The sequence below is a fragment of the Elgaria multicarinata genome, chromosome 1 (assembly GCF_023053635.1).
Source record: "Elgaria multicarinata webbii isolate HBS135686 ecotype San Diego chromosome 1, rElgMul1.1.pri, whole genome shotgun sequence".
NCBI lineage: Eukaryota > Metazoa > Chordata > Lepidosauria > Squamata > Anguidae > Elgaria > Elgaria multicarinata.
Window position 1 is genome coordinate 22,039,883 of NC_086171.1, and position 24,962 is coordinate 22,064,844.

A 24,962-nucleotide genomic window follows, 5' to 3' on the forward strand; every position below is an offset into this window, starting at 1 on the left:
ATCCAGGGAATGTATGAAAGCAGGTGCCTTTTTTCTTTCTTTTTTTATGTAAACTAGAGCAGGAGTGGGAAGAAAGTATATCTTCAAATGTTTTAGAATTCAACTCTCTGGCCACTGGACATGCTGGCAGGGGCGTCTTAGAATAGAAGTCCAAAACTTCTGGAGATTTACCTTCTTCCCACAGCTGGACCAGATGAAACAGCATATAGGGAAACAATGAAAGGAAGATTTATTGGAATGTGTAAACTGTGGGATGACAGATATGCACTGGAAGCACATTTATCCATCCTAGAAAATTTTATGATGATTGGAGACTTTTAGAGTGGTTTGGATAGCTGTTTGATCTCTCTAGCCTATTTATTGAAGGTGAACATTTTGGCCCATACTGCAAAGGAGTCCTATAATATACTGCAATTAGAAGCTTCCTGAATCAATTTATGTGCATTTGACCACTCCCACAGCATTCTCTGTACTGCATCAAAGTCCAAGTGTTCCTCCTGCTTCTAGGAGGAAAGAGAGTTACAGTCTGTGGTCCGTGGTCATAAATGGAATCTTAATTTTAGCTGTTGTCAGAATTAGCACCGTTATATCTGGAAGATTCAGAAGTGCGTCCTTGTCACTTTTCAGGGCATAGTAGTTTGTGCTGAACATATGAAGAGCTCTTCTCTGGGTTTTGATCTATTATTATAATTCTAAGACTACTATTACTTAATAATTGCATTGTTATATCTTATAAGAAACTGACATACCATATGTAAAATTGCACAAGCTGCTGTGGTCAAAAAGCAACAGCAATCTACAGCTCTTAATGATACAGTTGGCAAAGAGCTTGTCAGCAGCAGAGAGTTGAACAAATTGACTAAACATATGTTCAAAAACTCTTGGAACGGAGACTCTTCTTTTGGATTCTGAAATAGGAGTAAAGTAACATTTGGCAATAACGCTTTGTTAGTTTTAATAAGCAATCATGCTGGATAGATTTACTCTATACCTTTCACTTTAATTCTTTCATTTAATTTCAGCACTTCTATTTTTTATGGCTTTCTGTGCTGAATTCTATATTGTATTCAAAATCATATCTAGTTCAATCATTTCTCTATAAACTGTAATTTAATTGAGTCATGCATACATGGGCAGAGCAATCCTATGCTCACCTTATGTTGGAACCAGAGATACGCTGCCATTATGACAGCAGGATGGCTGCTGTACCCTGTGTGTGCTCAGTCTGGGAGGGAACGGGGGGAAACACACAAGTAGAAAAGAGAAACATGGCATAAAAATGACAGACACAACCACAGTGCCCCTGTGCCTGCCACAGCTGTGATGCTGCTACTGATGCCCATATGATGTCCACAGAGAAGCCATTAACTGACAACAGGGACATGTCCTCAGCATCACCAATGACACAATACTTGAAATCATGCCACAGAGCCCCCACTCTATCAATCCCAAAGGTATAGGCAGCCACGACCTAGCTACTGCCAGTCTTCATTCCTAGAGGCAGGGATTTAAGTCCCCTTATGCTAATCATAGCTACTGTTTTAGGAGCACAACACATAACTTCAATAGTTTCAGTTATTGAGGCCTGAGGATGTGGACAAGATGCTTGGCCAAGTTCGGTCAACCACCTGTGTGCTTGACCCTTGCCCTTCATGGCTTATTACATTAAATAAGGAGGGGATCACCGGTTGGGTCCAGGAGGTTGTAAATGCCTCCTTGAGAGAGGGAGTGGTGCCAGCCTCTTTAAAAGAGGCGGTAATCAGACCACTCCTAAAAAAGCCAAACCTGGACCGGGAAGATGCTAAAAACTATAGGCCGGTGGCGAACATCCCTTTCCTGGGCAAGGTGCTTGAGGAACTCCAGGGCAGGACAACTCCAGGCTCTCTTGAATGAAACAGATTATCTAGATCCATTTCAATCGGACTTCAGGCCTGGCTTTGGAACGGAAAGTGCCTTGGTCGCCCTGTGGGATGACCTCTGCCGGGAGAGAGACAGGGGGAGTGCGACCCTGCCCCCAGCCTCAACCTCAAGTTAAAGAAGGCAGGAGTACAAGCACTGAAGGAGGAGCCTTGATCTGGTGGAAGAATGTTTTACATGCTGAAGGTCCCTCATTCGAATCCAAGTGACAACCCCACACTATGAAAGGGGAAAGAGCCCCATACCAGGCACACCTGAGCCAATCAGGAGAACTGCTGCATGGACCAATAGCCTAGTCCCTTCATGGGGCAACCAGACCTTTTCAGAGAGATCACCCGGAGGCATGGGGCAAGGTGCTATCAGTATGCCGATGACACCAAAATATATTTCTCTATGCCTTTGATAACAGCATTAGCTAAGAATAGTGACTCTCTTCTGGATGAATGCTTGGAGGAGGTAATGGGTTGGATGAGGAAAAACAAACTGAAGCTGAATCCAGATAAGACGGAGGTGCTTGCTGTCAAGGGCTCTGACCTGAGTTTGGAGATGTGTCAACCAGTTCTGGATGGTTCCTGGCAGTAAAAGCTTGAAGCTAGATATGCTGGTATTTGGGGTATTTGGCCCTACTCCTACCCCTTTGGCCTTCAACCCTGCCCACCACTGGAATGCAGCCCCCTGATTCTCTGAAATTAAATTAGGCTCTCCAGTTGAAAGAAGTTCATACCCCAGCTATAGCCCTTCATCTGGTGGATCTTCAGTATGGGATTGTGCACTTAGTATATCTTTGCCCCCCTCCCCATGACATTGCATATTCCCTGATAATTTCTCTTTAAAACAGCATAGTCCTACCAATTTCAATGAGACTGAAACCATTTTTTTTTTGTTAAGAACACTCTGAATGTCTTGGGTGGATTTGTGGATTACTCTGATGATTCAAGACAAAGATTTACGTTGTGTTACCTGTTATTTTGACAGAACATGATTGCCTTCTTCCCCAGGAAATGAGGAGAGTCAGAGTAGAAAAAAGATTGATCAAGAACTGCTAATTTGACAGGTAAGGCCTGAACATACGCACAAAGAAAACCAAAGAATTGATGAGTGGAAAATGGCATAGTTTTCTACATGTCAGGGATGGGGAACTTGTGGCTTTCCAGATGTTGTTGGACCCTAACTTCCATCAGCTCCAGTCAGCATGGCCAATGGGCAGGGGAGTTGATTTAGGTTATACATTTTAAAGGAACTAGGATTATTGTGACTTCAGTTTAATAAAAATAGCTGGAATGGTGACAAAGCCTGGCTCACAATGTCTTTGGCCTCTTACTACTTCCAAGAAGATATGCAAGAAGCGACAGGGAAGTAATTTTTCTGTGGACAAGTATTCCAATTTGTTGTTGTAGATGGCGATCTCAAAGGAACACTGTAGGAAAATTAGTACCTCTTTTATAAATTGAAAACACAAATCAAGTACTCTACTGAGGGCCATGTGAATGACGCAACATGTTATCCCTTTTTTGCTCCAGGACATACTTTGGGGGAAACAGGTGGAACAGATACTGCTTTTGTTGTAAAAACATACCTATATAGACTCTCAATTATTTTATCTCAGAGGATTCAGGGAAAGTTTTTAATTCATCTAAATGCTACAGAAAAACGATGAAAGATGCCCACACAATTTCTTTGAAAACCAGCCTTATACAAAAAAAAAGTAACCCACCCCCTCCATCCGTGCTGATGTTTCCATTTCAGGGGATGTAATTTGGAGTTGCAGCACAGCTAGCTAATACGAAAGTGCAGCCTTTAATTTTTAATTAACTTATGCAATAGCTTCCACCATGACTCAAACACACATTATCATGCTGTAAAACTGAAATGTCATACTCACCCTGGGATAATTTTGCAGATGATTTTTTGCCATGCTTTTGAGAAATCACATTCAAAGACAAATTTACTTGAAAAATATAATATAATATACTGTAAGCAAAGGTAACTTTAAAAGAATTTAAAATAAATTAATGCCTACAGTTTTGATATCCCACAGAACAAAATTCCTTCTGAAACACTAGTAATCAATGCAATCCTTTGATATTTAGAGCTCCATCACACCAGCATTTTAGCACACTTTCATCCTGCCTTGTTTACTATTTTGCCCCCAACCCACACACGACATCGTTCCTGTCCTGCAGTCATCTTGTTTCTTCCCCTTCATTTTCCATGTTTTTCTGGGAAGCACAGTATTCCATCCCCGTGTATTGCCATCCTCACACTATGTCGCAGAACATGCCTTCTTGGGGACGTCTGCATTGAAGGGCAGTCTTGCTGATGAAAAAGGAGGATGGGGTGGTTCTCCTCCAGCGCGCCGAGTCGGTTGAATGGACTTTCGCTGCTTTAATCCCACTCTCATTGCTCTATCATCCACCCATTTCAATTTCCCTCTTTTCTTTGCCTGCTGTACAAGATGCCCAGCCAATGAAACACGAAATTACTAAACTTTAGACAACAAAGCCAGAGCAGGGTGGATAGGTTCATCAGAATGTCCATCAAGCACAAGAACCAATGAAGTGGAGGGGGAAGGAGAAGGGGTGGACAATACTAGGAAGCGCAAGCTGGGTGCAGATGAAAAGGTAAACAAGGCAAAATAGTGCAACAATGCACACATGTGAAAGTGACCAGCGCTTGATGCACTAATGAAATGGAGGTGGAAATCGTAGATGCATACTAGGAAAAAAAAGTAGGTGTGATGGAGCTCTTTCTCAGAAGTAAGCCATAGGCACACAGGGAACACAGGAAGCTGTTTTATACTGAGCCAGACCTTTGCCCATCTATCTCAGTATTATCAACACTGACTGGTAGTGGCTCTGCAGGATTTCAGGCCAGATTCTCTAGGCCTACCTGGAGATGCCAGGGATTGAATTTGAGACCTTTTGCATGCAAAGCAGGCACTCAACCACTAAGCCACAGTCCCACTATGTTAAACGGAACTTACTTCTATGTAAGTGTGTTTAGCACTATAGCCTAAATTTTAATCTTATATATGAAAACACATATCTTCTTGCCCAACTGTGTGCAAAGCTGTTACTTACCATATCACAGGTATAGGTGCAAATTTAACTGTTGTAAACCGCCCAGAGAGCTTCAGCTATGGGGCGGTATATAAATGTAATAAATAAATAAATAAATTCTGTGTTCTGTACACTGTCTTTCAGTTCCGCTTAGCTTAGCTTAGACAGTTTGGGGAAGTCCTACTCCTTAATTTCTCCTGTCCACATTTTTACAATAGATATTATGGATTGGCAGATTTAATCAAATTTTGCCAAGTTTAATAAAACATTGTGTATAAATACAACAGTTAGGTAAGTAGAAACACATCCCCTCCTTCAGCATTTGGACCATGCATCACACATTTTACTATGTAAACCACCCAGAGAGCTTCGGCTATGGGGCGGTATATAAATTTAATAAATAAATAAAATAAATGGCTATTATTCATCCTTCTAACTTGTACTATTACATTTTGTAGAGTGCTATTTGTACTACTACATTTTGTAGAGCTCTTTAGTTGTGCTATTCACAACTGCCCTATGAGGTAGGTCATTAATATTCATATGATGAGAAACTGAAACCAAAGAGCAACTTGCCCAACTCCATGGCAAAGGTAATACTTGTGTACACAGGTCTCCCAAAGCCTAACTCTTGAGTCACTGAACCACACTGGCTGCTCAGTCAGAGCTACTTTACACACTATATTTTAAGGTGTACACCTAATAGCGTAATGCATGTGACGTCAACTGCAAGTATGTATGCCACCAATATTATGTACAAGTCTCCTCAGTGGCCCATTAAATGTAAACCCACAGAATACATATTCCCCACTGTTTATGCACAGTATGCCTGCAGAAATAGCTGGCTCAAGTTGGTTATGGTTTTAAAAATTATTTTGTAATGCTGGGGGAGGGAGCGGAAGTGATGCAGTTCCCTATGAGGGGTTCCAGCACACCCAAAGGCAGTCATGTGCCCTTTTTCTAGTTTGTAGCTGATCTCATACACAATTGAGTAGACAAGCTGAACACTCAGGTGGCACTCAGGTGAAGGAGGTGGCACTCAGGTGGCTGCTTCTTTTAGGGCTCTGTTTATTGTTTTAAACATTTATATTGTATGTTATCAGGTTGCATTTTATGGTTTTCATTGTTGTGAACCACCCAGAGATCTTCAGCTATTGAGGTGTATAGAAATGCAGTAAATATTCAGCCTCTATAACAGTTCTTAATTGCTTTCATTTAATAAAGTGACAGTTATGAGCTGATTGACGTTTTTTAAGTCTTCGATGAATCTGAAAGGTCTACATGTTTTATGTTTAGGCACAACTAACCACAGCTTATTCCCATAAACCGACTTTAGACATACGCAGTGTCTTTGGACATGTACAGACTGTATTACGCCTCTCTCCTGAACGAGCAACAACAAGCAATTTCACTACGCATTTGAGGACTTCGGTTTCTACTGTCCAGTTTTAGAAATGTAGCAATGTTTGCATATTACACAGGGCAGTTGTTATCTGTAGCATTACATGTTTATCCCAGCCTTCATCCAAGAGCTCTACCCCGTGAAGTAGTTTTGGCTGAGAGACAGAAATTCACCCAAGGTCACCCTGCGAGGTTCATGGGTCAGAAGGTTTTGAAACCTGACACACTAACCACTACGCAAGCCTCTCTCACTTGCACATCTTTAATTACCAGTACTTGTAAAACTGGCCTTTTCAGAGTTGCCACCCTTCTCCCCCATCCCCAGAGAAGCAAAAATGTAACTAGCAAAGGACTTCATGTCCAGAGCTCTGTGGCGGGAAAAGCTTCAGCTGTTGAATTTCTGCCTGACGGAGAGCTGTTGAAGGTCCCGGAGGCATGCCGGAAGGGAAGAGAGAAAACAGGCGAGCGGGGTGGCTCGCGCTTTCGCCTCAGCTCTTGCTGAACCGCGTTAGCTTATCCCTCAGAAAGGGAAGGGGGTGGGGAGCGTTACCTACGGGGCTGAACAGAGAGAGGAGGCGGAGGCAGTTCCAACAGCCTGCTAACCTCCTCCCTCCATTATGGCGACACGGCGGTAGACAGAAAGAGAGGAGCGACGGCGGCGGCGCAGAGGTGCCGCCCCCTCGCCTCACACTTGAGTGAGCGCGGGGGAACCGGGCCGGAGTGAGGAAGCGGCCTCTCAGGCGGGTGGCCGCCACCGTCGTCGTTGCTGCCGCGACTTTTCTTCGGCCGGCCAGGACTGGGGGGACGGGGAGCAGGATGGCGGAAACGGCGGGGCTGAGCCCTCGGGCAAAGGCTGCTGCAGAGGCGGCGGCAGCGGCAGCAGCAGCAGCAACGCCTCCCCCCACAGCGGCGGTAGCTGCCGGAGCTTGCCCCGTCGCTGCTTCTGTCGTTGTTTCGAGGGTCTCGCCGCGGTGGAAGCTGCACCGCCGCAGCCCCGGGGCCGCCAGCTGAACCACCGCTCCCTCCCCTCTCGGGACTCGTACTGGAAGGACCAGCGGGCGTTTCGCTCTCTCCTACTCCGCCCCGCCGGCGGGTTCCACTGAGGGTAGCGGCGGAGCCTGAGAGGAACCACAGCAGGGGGAGGAGGAGGAGGAAGAAGAAGAAAAAAGAGGCGGCGGCGGAGGAGGAGAAAGGGCCATGGGTGCTAAACAGAGCGGGCCGGCCGCCGCTAATGGCCGAACCCGGGCTTATTCTGGCGGGGACTTACCTTCCAGCAGTAGCGGCGCTAACGGGACTGGCGGGCGGCCGATAGGCGGAGGAGGAGCAGGAAGGTACACGCACCTGGCGCCGGGAGCGCACCACGCGGCCCCCGGGGGCTCGGCGAGTGGGGCGGCGGCGGCGGCTCCCCCTGTGGCAGCGCCCAGGAGCAGGTCTCTGGGTGGGCCGGCCGCCTCCGGGACTCGAGCCGCGCATTCTGCCTTCAACATCCCCAACAGCAGCGGCCTCTATGGCTCCCAGGATTCGGTCAACAGCACCCCTGAGGAAGGGGGACGGGCCGCGGCGGGAGGCGGCGGCGCAGGAGGACACGGTGGGGGCAGCGGCGGACCCCGGCTAGTTATCGGCTCGCTGCCCGCTCACCTTTCGCCTCACCTGTTCGGAGGTAAACGTCTTTGCCAGAGGAAAACGTGTGTGGTATGGGGGGAGCCTAGAGAGCGAGCACGTGCTACGAGAGAGTAGCAATCGAGTATCTCTTACAAAATGAAGGCTGGGGGAATCAAAAATGAGATTTTTCTTTTTAGATCTCCGAAAGTCGGGGGGAAATGCTTCTCTAATGTTGGTGAGCAGAGCTAGGGCTACCCATGTACACTATTTTTGTTTGTCATCTTGTGACTTAGTACCCTTTTTTCTAACTCCCTTGGATGTGTATGTACCCGGAGGAGTTATAACTCCATTTGACAGGTAACAGCAAGCTTTCCAGTGTGCGGAGGAGGAGGAGGGATACAGCACGTTTTAACTGAGACCAAATGGTGCTTGCCTCCTGTACAGTGTGACTGACTAGGTTTGTAGCCTTACAGTGCAACTCCATGCCTGTCTACTCAGAAGTAAGTTCCACTGAGTAGGACTTACTGCCTAGTAAGCATGTTTAGGATTACAACTTGAACTAGGTGAAACTTACTTCTGAGTAGAAAGGTATGGAGTTGTGCTGTCACAGGCGGTTTATATGAGAGGTGATAGGACATTAGCAGCAACTGTTCTCTCCCTATCATTGATTGTTCTTGGAAATTTACACTGGGCAGCAGTAGTGTTATGCTTAGTAGATTTATTCATCTCTAACAGGACCTGATGATGTATAATGATCAACGAACGGTTTTGTGTTGAGGACTTCTTGGTTTACTTCTAGAAAAAGGATGGTTTCCTTCAGTAATGGTAGGAGGCTTCACCTGCATCTTGGTTGCTAATGTCATTTAAGGAATGCTGAAACTTTTCAAGATTGCACTGATTTCTCTTTTTGTACTGGGTGGTGTTGGTGGGTTATTTCTTTCTTTCATAAGCTTTGCTTTTTATTCTGGATCTTCTAGAAAGAATGACAAAAATAGGGTTTTTCCAGATTCAGAACATTTTAGTTTGTTTCTCATTCTCTGGGAAGTGGTTTCCTCTATTTTGCTAGTGATGTTTCAAAAATACCCTTAGAACAGGAACTGAAAAAAATTAAACTAAATCTTCAGCACTGCAGTTAGTATCATTTGGCCTGCAATGTCAATAGCTGCTGTTGTGGTTCTGTAAATTCTCCTACCTCCTACTTATATAATTAGGACTTAATTGGATAATGTATTTGTGCATCATGCAGTGTGTTTAAATCTGACCAATGTTTCTATTTAGATGCTGGTTTAAGAAAAATAATGGATTGCTCCTATTTTTAGGTTAATGATTTGCCCACTCTGAGGGTATTTTATATTTTTTAAAAGTTACTTGAAATAAAGTTTTTCTCTTCATAGGCAGAAACAGTCAGATGGGCAAGAGCAGTTCAAATACCAAACTTCATAGATAAAAATAACCCTGTATTATCAGATGAAATATATAGTACTGAAAAAGGAGAGAAACTGAAGATAGTCAAGGATAACTGTCTGTGCAGTTTCACAGCCAAATTATATTAGATTTATTAGAAGTAAGGACAACAGAGTTTAGCAGGACTTACTCCCCAGTAAGTGTACATAGAATTTCAGCCTTAATGAAATACTGGCTCTTAAAATGCAATAGGCAGCTTGTGATAGGGATGTATTACTAAGAATGGTCCATATGTCTGTTCTTAGTTCTGCATTTGTATAGAAAGAGACTCAGGTTTGTAGCAGCTTTGTTGTAACAGTTCCGTTTAGCATGGGACTGGGTAACATGTGACCAGCAGATCCCCTTTTGACTCCCTTGCTCTTAATGGTTGTTTGCCTGTGTTGAGGTGCTTAAAGCCATGGTTGAATGAGAAGTCTGAAGCATGTATGTTGGCAGCAGCCTTCTATAGAAACCTGTGAGGTGCTTGCATTATCTTTTGGCCATATATAATGATGACAAATGACTGAGACATTGCTTTCAAAACTGTGGGAGCCCTGAGTGAATGGTGGCAGATGTCCCTGGTTGGATCAGCATTGCAGCGATGCTTCAGGATCTACATTCACTGTACAATGATGAGTTCAGTATGCTGCTATTTTTTAAAGAGAAAATGTATAGACAGCATAGAGACCCATCACAGTTATGTAGTTGTACATTGGTAATCTTGTTCTGTATAATGAGCATATCCTACTGTGTTCTTTAAGTTTATAAAGTTTTTTTTTTTACATTTGTGTTGTGCCATTTTTCCTCCAAAGAACCCAAGGTGGCTTACATAGTCCTCCTCCTCTCCATTTCATCCTCACCACAACCCTGTGAGGTTGGTTAGGCTGAGAGTCAGTGACTGGCAGAAAGTCATTTATTTATTTATTTATTTATTTATTTATTTATTTATTTATTTATTACATTTATATACCACCCCACAGCCGAAGCTCTCTGTGCGGTTTACAACAGTTAAAAATGGTAAACATTAAAAAGTATACAAAATGCAGTGAGCTTCATTGCCAAATATGGACTAGATCTAACACTCTTAAGTTCTTTTCATAAAACAAATCTAGGGTTGTTTGTTTCATTAGCTACTATATGTACTGAATACATTCCATTTAAGAAGAGAATAAATAACCAAAATGGAGGATTTTTGTTCAGCATTTTTTTATGTTGCTTGGGTCTAGTTATTTCTTGCAGTTCCATGCTGAACTGCTTTGATGACAGGTAGATCTGCTCTTTAGGCTATCATGTTAATGTAGATGATTTGATTTAAGCTTGGGATAAAGTGCATAGGGATTACGGTCATATGACATTGGTGTTCAGGTGATAAGTTCCTATCTTGGCTGTCTGTTTGTATGAAGACATACAACTTCTGATTTTGTTACTAAGTCTTTGAACACTTTGTTATTGAGGTGACACATTAAGGTTGCAATCATTGGGTTTGCTTCTTAGAAAACATGTATAGGGTTGCACTGTAAGCCTATCTTCCGTGCAGCAGTTTGCCCTTGAAAGAAATTTTAAATGCTCCTGTAGTAAAGTGATACTACATTAATAGTAGGGTGTTTCTGTCAGAACAATCTTTTGTGTATTAAGTGTAACTTCTGTCACTGCCCTCAATTTATGGGACTTAACATAACCATTTGTGGGTATAACTTGAATCTCTCATTTTAAGAGAGAGGTCTGTGAATGTCCTATGAGGGTTTTATTTTTTATTTTTATGGCAGATATATTGAACCACATGTGGAGAGAGGGCTTCTTTTAAGCAAACATTAGTATTCTGTATCTGGAGGGAATGTAGTACTTTCTTAGAGGTTCCTATTGTATTTGCTGTGTGGAATGTAGTTGTAACAAGTGCCACAGGCATCCATGATATTTGGGAAACTTCCCTTAGGCTGCGTTTGGATAACACAATAGTCAATGGTGGGTTAATAGTCAGTTCAATGGTTGATTATAGAGGGGTACTCCCCACACAACATGATTATAATCAATCGTGGTGTGGATTAAGGCTAGCATTAAGTTGACGGTTTGTCAACAGTGTGTTTGATTGACACATCCCCTCCTCAGTCTTCCCACTGGTATCCCATCAGTCATTGTAAATTCTGCTGGCTGGACTAGAGTGGCAGCCGCTGCCTTAGTCGTTCTTATCAGGGGACTCTGTAGTTGCTGAAAATAACCAGCTATGTGCGATGAAGTAGTCTGTGCCCGACACGATAACCAATGGTTGCTCAAATAATCAAATCTGCACAGCATTGGTTATTTGCATTGGTTATTTCAGCTGAATAACCAAACGTGGTGTGAAAAAGCCCTGACAGATTACACAATAACCACCTTCTGATTATTTAACCCACTGTTGGTTATTGTATTGCCCGATCCCAGTCTTAGTCTTTATTTCCTTGTAGCTTGTGCACATTTCCAAGTACATTGTTGGTGCTATATAAATAAATAATAATAATTTCCAGTGTACAATAGCTAATAATACTTACAGAACATTTTTAGTAATATGGAGTTTGAGAAACATGTTGACAATATTCTTGCTTTAAGTTTCTCTCAAACATTACTGCCCTCATATGAGCCCTGCTGAAAAGCACTTCCTGGAAACAGTATTGTCCAACTCCATGGAGTTTGTGTACACTAGTACCAGCATTTGTACAATAGCATGGCATTGGAAGTATTAAGCACTACTAGTTTTTTTATATATATAGCCATGACAACATTGAAACTAGCCCTTAAGCTGCCTGTGAAGAAAGCCAAAATTGTATGTGGATAATGAGGATAGGAAGTAAAGTCTAACCATACAAGCTTTACAAACCAGTTTTAGTTGAGCTCTTCCAGTTAAAAATTTTTGAGGATGGATTTAAATTTGTCTTATTCTACCTAAGCAATACATATGTTTAACTTTTTATAGCCTTTATATAATGGTACTATGAAAGAGTCCAAATGGAAACAACAAATTTTAAAATGTATGTTTTTCTTTGAAAATGTATGTAAATGTGCAGTCTTTAACTAGCTAGTTCTTAGGATAATTTACAAAGCCATAAGAAAATAGGAAGTATAAATAATGGTCTGATACCACACCAGCAGAGGAGCCAATGCGGTATAGTGGTTAGAGCGTTGGACTGGCAGTTGGGAGATCTGGGTTCTAGTCTCCACTTGGCTGTGGAAGCTCACTGAATGACTTTGGGCCAGTCACAGACTCTCAGCCCAACCTGCCTCACAGGGTTGTTGTTGTGAGGATAATATGGAGAGGAGGAGAATTATGTAAGCTGCCTTGGGTTCCTTGGAAGAGAAAAGGTGGGATATAAAGGTAATAAGTAATAAATGAACAATAAAAACAGGAGAAAGTAATAAAAGATCAACCATTCCACTAGGCTGTAGCAGAGGGAATGGTGGGAAACGGGGATGTTCCATCAGCTCTACAGACAGACCAATCCTATTGGGCCTTTCCCTCCAACTGTTTTCATTCTGGTTGGTCATTATGAACTATTTTGTTACTTTAGGAATTGGTCTCTGGGGGCTGGTTCACACGTAACAACAACACAGTATTGGTTGAATTGTGGATAATTGTTGAAAACATTATGTAATTTTTACTGGAATACTTGTATATGCTATTGTCTTTAATTTTCACTTCACTTACATTGTTTAAATGTAAGAAAAAAAGCAAAGGTACAAAAACAGTTGACACACTAATTCAGCTTGCCCCAACCTGGTGCCTTCCAGATATGTTGGACTGCAACTCCCAGCATCCTCCAATCAGTATGGCTGGCTGAGAGTGCTGGGAGTTGTAGTCAACTTATCTGGATGATGCCAGGTTGGGGATGGCTGCACTAATAAATATTAGCAACCCAAAGAACTGTGCGTGAAATGTTGACAACCATTCATCTATTTCTACAAAGTTCAACTGCAGTTGTTGGGGCACTAGAACAGACAATGAGTTGTGCAAAGGCTGTTTAAACCTCACATAACCCATGTTTGTCGGGTTGGCATGACTCCACAACCCCTGAGGATGGGTTGGATATACAAAGTGGTGCCCACAGGTGCTGCGGCTCCTCATGGGTTAGATAACCCATGCTGAGCCACACTGTTGTGCAAGCCAGGTTTCTGTGTAACAGAAATACTACAAACGAGAAGGATCATGGAATTGTTGTAGATCACAAGCTGAATATGAGCCAACAGTGTGATATGGCTGCAAGAAAGGCCAATGCTATTTTGGGCTGCATTAATAGAAGTATAGCTTCCAAAACTGGTTCCTCTCTATTCGGCCTTGGTTAGGCCTCATCTAGAGTATTGCGTCCAGTTCTGGGCTCCACAATTCAAGAAGGACGCAGACAAGCTGGAGCGTGTTCAGAGGAGGGCAACCAGGATGATCAGGGGTCTGGAAACAAAGCCCTATGAAGAGAGACTGAAACAACTGGGCATGTTTAGCTTGGAGAAGAGAAGATTGAGGGGAGACATGATAGCACTCTTCAAATACTTAAAAGGTTGTCACACAGAGGAGGGCCAGGATCTCTTCTCGATCCTCCCAGAGTGCAGGACACGGAATAACGGGCTCAAGTTAAAGGAAGCCAGATTCCAGCTGGACATCAGGAAAAACTTCCTGACTTTTAGAGCAGTATGACAATGGAATCAGTTGCCTGGTGAGGTTGTGGGCTCTCCCACACTAGAGGCCTTCAAGAGGCAGCTGGACAACCATCTGTCAGGGATGCTTTAGGGTGGATTCCTGCATTGAGCAGGGGGTTGGACTCGATGGCCTTGTAGGCCCCTTCCAACTCTGCTATTCTATGATTCTATGATTTTCAGGGGGCTGGAAAGCCTTCTGTAGGAAGGAAGGGGTAGGGAAGTCCACTTACTCCAGCACAGTTGATCCAGCATAAATCTGTTTCCAACTCCTTGACTGGATCCAACAAAACATTTCTTATATTCTTAAGTAATAATCCTAACTCAGGATGCTTAAAACACATCAGTTATACTTTAACTGTTAAGAGATCCTCATTATGTCCTTTTGCTTTATAGATGTTAAAATAGTCAAGACTGAAGTGAACTTGCCTACACCTGTCATCCAGGTTTACCTTGTGTAGAAATAATAGATGTACCTGCTTTAAACAAAAACCAACAAAAACATTTCAAAATATACAATGGGAGTACAGAGCTACAAACTGAAAATCAAATAATATTTTTGCAGGTCTCTCAGCACATCTCAACAAATTATATTCTTATCAATCTGTTAGTTTTAAATGGCGATTATAGTTACTTTCTACAATCTTGGTTACAGTCTTCCCCCCACTCTTTGATGCTGTTCCCCAAATAGTTCATAGGGCTTTGTATTAAACATCAGAATAATTTTCAAGATGCCATCAAAGCAGTTCCTTTGAACTGCTTTGTGCAACATAATCCTATGTACTTGTAGCTCTGTATAGGTTTGGAGCCTTAACATTTTCATTTTCTTTAAAACCAAAATGGGTTTAAACTTCAAAACTTAGGCTTTTCTAATTGTCATGTAAATATTCTGTGTCATTCCCTACATAACTTTGCACCACAATATAAGCAAGTAGTGTTCTAGATCTAATCACAGCAATTTTTTTTATAAGGCTTTGCCTAGTACACATGATCTTGCAGTAATTCATATGTTAATAAGGTTAATCTTGGTAGTGAGTGTGGTGGAGGGCTGCTTTTAACTAGCTCAAACTTGCCTAGGTGTGGCTTCTACCAGATGTCTTGTGTATTGTGAACTACATCTGGTAAAACCTTAAAACCTTAAAAGAAATTAACATTTTGAAACTAGGATTATCATTTGCAATAGATTATGTAAAGGCTTTGCTTATTAAGGCAGCTAATAATACTTATAGGAATGAGTGCTGAATTAGTTATGTCTACGATTAATGTTAAGTTTGACAAGAATTCTTCTGTGGCTTTCATTTTGTAATTGTAAGAAAAAGAATAAAAAGCCAATATTTAAGCCTATATCTAATTTAAACTATAATATGAGAGACTATATCTCTATTATGAGAGCTAATCTGCAGTTATTTTTCTTGACATTTGAGGCCTTTTAATGGAAACTGTACAATTTTAAAATGTATTTTTAGTTTCTGACACATGTTCAAAGATTTTAGGATACCTTACCTCATTTCTCATAAATGTGTCTACATATGGCCACATTCCTTTAGGGGTAGCAGTTGGGGATGGGGGGAAGGCCAGATCACTCTTGCCATAGGTCTGAACTTGTGGGAGGCTTTTGAAATTAGGCCAATTGTTGCAGGTTGCTTACACCTAATATAGCGAATGGAAGGAGGCTAGGAGGAATAAAAGAGAAGGAAGTTTTCAAACTCTAGCAGATATCCAAAACATTAACAGTCCATTAACAACCCAACAACAAGCCATGGACAAATCATGGGTTAATTAACACAATGTTTTGTGGGGATCTGTGCTGTGTGTGAGCTGCTTCCATCTTTTAGGGGCTAAACAACCCAACAATTAATCCAACAACAAACCATGGGTTGCTGGTGAGTTGTTTATCCCCTAAACAGTCCATTAGTTTGGGTTCACATGTCATGCTGACAACCTCCAATCAGGCTGATCAGAGGTTGTTTACAGTAAGCAGAAGTTGCTTGCAGGGGGCTTGTGTCCCTGTGAATTGTGTGTTAAATAACCCACAATTTGCCATTGTGATATAAAACCTTGGTCTGTAAGTTCTCTTTCTGGGTTGTTTGTGGTTAACAAACCATGGTTTGTTAGTGCAGCTCTGTTCGCACAACCCAGAATTCAACAACCATTGCGTTAAATAAACCATGGGTTAACTTTATGTGTAACTCAGGTCTGTCTCTTCAGCTTCTCACAGTGAGGATAAAGTAGGAGAGACCAAGTATGCTGCCCTGTGTTCCCTGGAGGAAGGGCAGGATATAAGCAAAAATAAAATATTAGCATTCTAAAATGATCTTTTTCCTGTATTAAAATTGAGTTTTCATATATTGGTAGTGCAACTATATAAAGAACTCCAGTTGGCTCTTGTCATCTTGAGTTGCTTTGGTGTCCCATTTGTGTTAAAAGAGCTGTTAGCTGACAACAGTACTTGGCTTGCCAAGTACATTCACAGAGTGAATGTAATAGTGAATTGCATTCATCAAATTTCCTACTTCCCTCTTCAACATGAACAGCAACAATGGTGGTAAAAACCAAAATTGCTTAGTTGAAAACCTAAAATCTCAAGAGGGAGGTGCCCAACAGGTAGCAGTTTACGCAACAGTGGGGAGGGGGGAACTTCACCTGATTGTGCAGCTATTTTGAAAAGTGAAAGTGAACTATACACAGTTCTATTTTTTCATGTTTTACCTGTGGTCTCTTGTCAATAGGACATGAGTGTTTGTTTCTGTTTACTTTCTGTAATTTATATAGTTTTCTTAAGTTCAGAAAGTTCAATGAATTGGGATTAGAGTGTACTGGGGAAATGCATTAGCTAGGTTCACACGACACATGTGTGGGTTGTTGCTGAATAGCAGTTTGTTGTTTTGTACGAACCTAGCCACACTAACAAACCATGTTTTGTTAACCACAACCAACCAACAAAAAGAACCCATGGTTTGCTGTTAGTTGTGAATTGGGGGTTGTTCCTGGTTAACAAACTATGGTTTCTTAGCACGGCTAGGTTCACACAATACAACACCCCACAGTTCAACAACAACTCATGGTTAAACAACAACCAATACTCAACCTTGGGGATGTATTGTTGTGTTGTGTGAACCAGCCACACATCTACTACCGGTACATTCTTCAATAATGAATACCTGCTGTTGTTACATTCTTTAAAAGTAAATTATTCTCATTACAGTATTGGCCTCTTGTCTACTTTAAAAGTTATTTAAAAAAAAAGTTGGGGTTTTGGATGTGACATAGTTTTATTTATTTACTGCATTTCTATGCTACCCAATAACTTAAATTCTCTGGGCAGTTTACAAGTTAGAGGTTAAAACTATAAAATATAAGAACAAAAAAAATATAGCATGAGATCTAAAACAAATTGAAACATTCACCAAATAAAAAAAATAAAACCAACAACAGGGCAATAATAGTGCAATAGTCTAAAAATAACTAACACATTTAAAATATTAGATAAAATTAATGTATTACATACAGGATTATTTCCCATGATTGCTCAGTTAAGCTAATATGGTTTTGCTGTAACAAATTTCCAATCTATAACTTTAATCTAAGATAAGAATTCCTGAACTTTATGTGAACCGTCCAGAGAGCTTTGGCTATGGGGCGGTATACAAATGCAACTTGGTGTCAACAAACTTAGAAAAAAATGGTTTAGAGCCTGTGAAACCAAAATGAAATGTGGTCTCGCCCACTCACAAATCCAAGAAGAGAAGGTGGTGTGTGTCTGTCTGTATGCATGAGACAGAGGGCTGAAGTGGACAAGAGTCACATAGATCACCTGTTGCTTGTGTGTGAGAGAGAACCTTTTAAAGCAGCTGCTGGAGCTGAGTTTTTCAAACTCTTTACACTGGGTGGTTTTCTTGATATAAATAATCTGCTATTAGTTCCTTTGGGTTGGGGGAATACAGGTACCCAAATGGTGCCTATAGTCTGTTGATAGCAGCTTTGGAGGTGAGGGATGAATTTAGACTAGAGAAAGACATGGCGAAAGGGTTAAACTCTCTGCAGTGCTACTTCTCCAATCGAAATCTACCCAGCAAAAACTGCTTTAAAGATGGCTGTGTGTGTTTTAAGTGGAACATTTAGCCATGGAGCTCCTATATAACATCTGTTTTGGTCAGCTTAAGAGAGTGGCCTTAAGTAACTGCAAAAGTGCATGCCCTTGGCTTCTCCAGTACTGGTTAGATCCTCTATCCAAATCTTTCCAACAAAGTCCTGCTTTCACCATTTTTAACTCTTCCTTGATTGTACCTATTTTACTTGCTTTGACACTCAGTAATTTTCCATGAGCTTCTGGGTTCCTCCATTGCATAAGACATGACCCCTAGTCCACTTTAATGGAATAATAAAAAAACCTGTAGCTGTTGACATGTCTATAGGCATAATCTCTGCTCTACCTGTGATGTAATCTAATAATGAGAAGCTTTCTTATGCTAATTCCTGAGCATAAATGAACTGTAAAATGAATGCATATACAGTTTGAGTTTAGAAATAGGGTTGTGGATGTAAGAAAGAAGTTTATGCCTCTTCTTGCCAGGGATCACTCCAGTATAGACATACTTGCCTTTCTCTTTACCTGTATATCAGAGACTGTGGGCTCATCGACACCAAGCAGGATATTGCGCTATAAAAGCAGTATGAAACTGGTATATAAAAGGCAGGAGCCACACTACTGCTTTATAGTGGTATTGAAGTGTGCTGACAGCTGTTGGGGCCCATTGACACATACCATATACTGCTTTCATACCACTTGCATAGTATTATATCCTGCTTGGTGTAGATGTGTCATTGGAGGAAAAATGGTGAGATATAAATGTAATAAATAAAAATACCGCTTTCATAGTGCAATATCCTGCCTGGTGTAGATGAGCCCTAACTCTCAAATATTGTAAGTAATGATTGGTTCATGAAAAAGCCACCTCTAATTTTCTAAAGCTGAAATGACGAGTCAATGTTGCTAGATATGCTCCTCAGATGGACCAAAGAAGTGGAGGAGTAAAGTGAAATAAATTCCCTTAATTAGATAAGCAGATGTGTGAGGAATTCAACTAGATAGATTATGCCTTGTAGAAAAAACGCCAATGTCTTAACTATTAACTTGATGTATGAATGTTTATTTTGGCTATCAAAGTAATGCTAATACGAGATTGTACAGGCAGTTTAAAAGCAACTTCATAAACTTCCAGAATTCTTTGTATGTGTGTATGTGTTGTTGTTTTTTAACCCTTTAAAAAAAATAAAAATCAGTGTGTTTATGGAATGGAGAGGTACTGGAAATGTGAGGGCCACAATGTTGGAGGATAAAAGGATTTCTCCTTTCTGTCTTCTGGAGTTCCTAAGAGATTCTTCAATCTTTTTGTTTATTTTATTTTTTATTCCATAACACAATGGAAAATAAACTGTTGGTGTTCTTTCATGAAGGATTAAAAATCAAAATAGCACAATTCTCCCTAGAAATTTGTAGTTCATAGGAGAGCCTTTAGCCTAATTTTAATTTTGAATAGTTTCAGGCGTTGTCTTGTTGCTTTCAACATAAGTTCAATACCCTTTTTGGGTTCACACAACATGCTAACCTGTGATGATTTGTTTTCCAGAAAACTGCATGATGGGTTAGCATGTTGTCTGTGGGTCTGTTCAGATGATGTGCTACCCCACCATGGATTGCTCAAAAACGTGATCCACAGTGGGTTAGTGCGTCATGGGAAAATTCCCTCCCCACAATGGGTCGAGTGCCCACGCCTGCCACCTACCTGCAAGATAGTTAGCAGGCTTCCACAGAGGTTCCCATGTCATCTGACAGGATCCATGTGGATTTTCAGCCTTGTTTCGATAAAAATAAAAACTGGCAGCAACCATAGGCAAGAGCGACCACCACTTCCAGAAACGCTCTTCACTTTCTCCATGGTTGGCGGCCATGTTTTGTTTTTCCATTTTTCTTAGTAGAGCAGTTCCCAGGCACCTGTTTGGGGCACGGAGAATGGTGGGATGCACTGTTAAACTGTGTGGAGGTAAGTGAACTAACTACAGGGGTAGGGGTGGTAATGGAATGATGGGGAGCGGCATGGTTCCCATTTGTGTGTTGAGCCTGCTTGTTGTGGTTCCATTACACTCCCCTGTCCATACTTCCCCTACAAACCCACCCTTTGTGTGTGTATGAACAGATTGTGTGGGATGTTTCCCACCACTGCAATGGGTTATTTCCTCAAATAAGCCACCCTGAGAACTCACGTTCTGCAGTAAGGTTTACTGCCTGTTGTGCCAGTGTGAGTTAAGGAGATTGTCTTCAGAGCTGCTCAGAAAGAGCGGCCAAAAATCCTGCTGCTGCTCTGCTCATCTCAAGTCATCTCTTTTTCTGCCACAAAGGAAGCTGGGGCCTGGCTGGTTGGAAGGACTACAGAAGGAGTGGCGGGTTGGTGGTGTGTGAAATAAGCTACTCTGTGTAACTTGTTTGCCTGATCATCTGATGGGAGCACAATAGGTTGTTTGCATAACCACCTACCCAGCATAGCTTGTTGTCTCATTCTTGATTCAGTATTTTTATAAAACCTCTTAACTTCTGTTTTTCTTCTATAGACATTTGTAATGAAGATAGTTAATTCAGTTGTTCTGGGGAACTCTACCTCAAGCCATCAAGTGGTAGATTATTACCTTCACATAAAAGAAATCTGTTTAATAAAATTCATGTAGTCAAACATATTCATATTGACAAATACATACAAATAATAGTCTTGTTTATCTGCTTTGCAATCCTAAAGTTTAGGTTTCTGTGGGCTCTTAGTACTCATTAGACTTCACCTACCTTGATAATTTGTTGGGCATTCTGGAGTTTCTATATAGCTAGCTAACATTTCTGCCATTTACCTAAGTGCAAGCAAAGAACCTGAAGACAAGCTAAAGTAAACCTGAGTGAGACATTGGCTTTGAAACCAGTATTGCTGGAAAAGAGAGGAACATACCAGAAAATACTCTCGGGTGTAGAGCTTTTATCTTGGGTTCCTCTTCTGTTAGATAGAAACTATTGCACCATATTTGAGTGTTTCATCTCTCCTGTTTCATCTTAGAAACAGAGCTGCTTGGGAATGGTTTTCCCCCACCCCCATCTTGCAGCCTAGATACCTAGTAGGCCTTATTAATACCTATTAAGTTCCAAATAAAAGTTCAGACCTTTTGGCCAGGGTGGAAGGGGCGGGTTGGTTGAGTTACTATGAGGCCTTATGTGTGGTATTCAGAGTCCTCAAAACAGCATGCGATTAGGATATAACCACTATCATTACATACTTCTCGCTAATGTTTTCATAAATTTCTTTAGATTGTAAGCTGCTTTGTCAGTGACCAGTTTTTATCCTTTAGTAAATTAAGCTTTTACATTTATTAAATACAGTATCTGGCATACTGGCTTTTGTTCTCATACCAGTGAATATGTATCTGCAAAAAACAAGTACAAGTACTGTTCCAATGCTACTTTATGTCCTGGTGAGGAATCTTTTTGTACCATTAAGAGTAAAGAAGAGGCAGTGCTTAGGAGCCAGGAGTAAATGGTATCCATCTTCTGTCTATTTCTGATACTGTGGCTGATAGACTGCCAATATTTTATTTCCTATTGCTACTACTCCCATCCCTATTTTCTCCTTATTGAAAAAAAGCATCAAAGCAAATAAGTTGTGCTTCTCTGTGTTTTCCTCATATTGGATTGTAGCAAGGCACCAGGGATTTTGGGGACAAGGAGTAAAGAGTCAGTCAGCTCTGAGCCCTTACTGGCAGCAGTGTTGCTTGCTGCTGCTCCTTATACTGAGAGGTAGCTCATTTCAGTACTCAGCGTCTTTGTTGTTTCCTGGGAGCAGGTAGGGAAGCATGCGACATCCTCCCCCCACTATACTGTAGTGGGAGCTTCATGTCTTCCTTCACAAGTGAACAGCATATTTTCAATTTTCCTACAATACTATTTCACCAACAACATTGAATATCTCTACTGTTGTGAACAACTGTACTATGATTGTTTCAAACAAAAATGGCACCACCCATGGAGCATAGCACACATGCACAGTTGCTGATTCAGTACTTGGGAGGGGGGGAACTACCTTCTGAAACAAGATCTACTTCCTAAGACTTCTATTTAGGCATTTCCCACACAAGAACTGATTACGGAATGGTACAGAGTTCCAACAAAAGATAGTATGCCTGCAAGTAATTTTTAGGCACACCTCCACAGAATTATTTTCAAGAACTTGCAGTTTTGAGAGCATTTTTTTAAAAATTGATGATACGCACTGGTTAATTTTCAGTTCGCTAAGTTCTTTTAGTTACTCTGGAGAACCAGTTAGGAAATTGTAACAGAGATGTATGCACATAATGCTCTATCTTTATGTTATGGCTTGTCCTAATTATTATTATTATTATTATTATTATTATTATTATTATTATTATTATTGTTATTTATTATTTATTATTATTTATTTATATAGCACCATCAATGTACATGGTGCTGTACAGAGTAAAACAGTAAATAGCAAGACCCTGCCGCATAGGCTTACATTCTAATAAAATCATAGTAAAGCAATAAGGAGGGGAAGAGAATGCAAACAGGCACTGGGTAGGGTAAACAGGCACAGGGTAGGGTAAAACTAACAGTATAACAGTATAACTAACAGTCTAAAGTCCGAGCAACATCAAGTTTTAAAAGCTTTAGGATGCAAATGCATTAGGATCCTAATGCAAACAACTTAAAAACATAGCACTATAAAACACAGTACTTCTGGTATCTATCCCAGCTCCAGAAATGTTTTCCCTACTCAACAATCAGAATAATAGGTGTCCAGAAATGTCTTTCAACAGCTTTACAAATAAGTCCCAAAATGACTAAACTTCCTTTTAGCATCTATCTATATTAGTATTTTATGGCTGAAAAGGATCCAGCTTCTTTGCCTGCAGACAAATTCCTCCACCAGTCATTCAACTATGTTGAGCTCTCACTTCAGAGTGTATCTATCCCCTGTGAATCAGAATTCATGAGTGAAGACATTTTTAGCAGATGGCAGCTAAAAGGTGTCATTGCCAACTACAGTCGACTTTGGGCCCCGCCCCTCCACACCTGACTTCCCCAAGTTGATGGGGAAGGTCTTCTGCATGTGACCAAGATCCCCCCAATTGCGAAGGGCTCTGTGGTTACAGTGCCCTTTGCAGACCTCCCCCGTCAGCACGGGAAGGTTGAGAAGGTCCAACAGGTTCTACATGCAGGCTTTCTAAGCTATGAAAGCTTTTGATGTAGGCTCTTCCTGGCAGTTTCCTTGTGCCTTGTGTGAAGGAGAGGGTATGGAATTGGCTCCATGGCATTGTCTTTGTTTTTCTGTTTGGTGCCTTCCATTCCTAGCTAATGAGGGGTGAGTGACCTTTAATTGGCAAGTGGTGACAATTGCCAGGGACTCTTGTTGGAGAATCTGTGCTGTTACTATGTTAGCTATCAGTGGCTGTTAGGTGTTTGACTTTGCTGCTGCATAAGCGTAAGATCCTAACTAGTTCGGCCAGTGGCCATCTTAACTGGACTGTAGGCTGGAGCTGCCAGTTTCATTGTTTTGTAAGAGCTAATCAGATTCTAAGCTACAGTTATCCATGATTATGTATAGCTTTCAATGCTGTGTAAATATAAATGTGTCAACAATACTTGAGGTCAAACTGTTCTTCTTAGATTTTATTCAGAATCACAGGGATAGCCACCCTGAATAGTTACAAGAGGAGCTTAAAATAAAATTAAACAAAAAGCACATAGCATCTATAAAAGACAAAAGTTAGCACGCTTGAGGTTAATTACAGGGCAGGAGGTATGTGCTTCTAAATGGTGTATGTTAGAATATACATATAAAATAGAAATATTAAAATCTTAAAACATAGTGTTTTAGAGTTCACACACATTCATTATCTCTTTCTCCCTCCCATTCCTAAGAGCCATGTTATATCAGACCAAAGGCCTTCTGTTTCCACAGTGGGCAACAAGATACCTGTTGGAAGCCCACAGGCAGAGTGGTCTTACAAACACTCTCCTGTTTGTAAGTCCTATCAACTGGCATTTAGAGGTAACCTGCCTCTGATACTAGAGGTAGTATATAGTCAGCTGTCTAATCCACTTTTAAAGCCATTCAGGTTGATGACCATCAATATATGACTCGATGGCCTTATAGACCCCTTCCAACTCTACTATTCTATGATTCTATATCTTGTCTTTGCAAATTCCATAGTTTAATTACATTCTGTGTGAAGTATTTCTTTTATCTATCCTGAATCTTTTACCAGTTAGCTTCATTCGATGACCTCAGGATCTAGTACTATGAGAGAGCAAGAAAAACTTCCTTCACACTTTTTCCATGACATGCATAATTTTATACACCTTTATCATCTCCCCATTTATTTACCTTTTTTCTTGGCTAAAGAGTCCCAGATGTTGTAACCTTTCATCATAGGGGAAGCATTCCAGCTTTTTGACAATTTTGGTTGCCCTTTCCTGCCCCTTTTCCAGCTCTTCAATATCCTTTTTGAGGTGTGATGACCAGAACTGGACACAGTACTCTAAGTGTAGTTGCACCACAGATTTGTATGAAAGCATTTTGATATTGGCAGTTTTATTTTCAATTCCTTTCCTAATGATTGTCAACAGGAAATTAACTTCTTTCACAACTGCTCCATGCTGGGTTGACATTTTCATCAAACTGTCCAACACAACTCTGAGATCCCTTTCCTGGTTAGTCTCTGGCACTTCAGACCCCATCAGCATATATGTGAAGTTGAGATTTTTGGCCCCAGTGTGCATCATTTTATACTGGCGAACACAGAACTGCATTTGCCACTTTAATTACCATT

The 24,962-nt window shown here is 41.2% G+C and overlaps 1 protein-coding gene and 1 long non-coding RNA gene across 2 annotated transcripts in view; one reads left to right on the forward strand and one right to left on the reverse strand.

The window, feature by feature from the left end:
* Positions 1-7,723, reverse strand: part of LOC134397870 (uncharacterized) — a 45,537-nt gene extending 37,814 nt beyond the window's left edge. The window contains exon 1 of the long non-coding RNA XR_010025386.1: positions 7,645-7,723. This is a non-coding gene — a long non-coding RNA (uncharacterized LOC134397870). The remainder of the gene's footprint in view (positions 1-7,644) is intronic.
* The window catches only part of ZNRF2 (zinc and ring finger 2), a 67,227-nt gene continuing 49,301 nt past the window's right edge, over positions 7,037-24,962 (forward strand). The window contains exon 1 of the mRNA XM_063124777.1: positions 7,037-8,037. Coding sequence (XP_062980847.1) covers positions 7,575-8,037 — 463 coding nt within the window. The 5' untranslated portion in view covers positions 7,037-7,574. The remainder of the gene's footprint in view (positions 8,038-24,962) is intronic.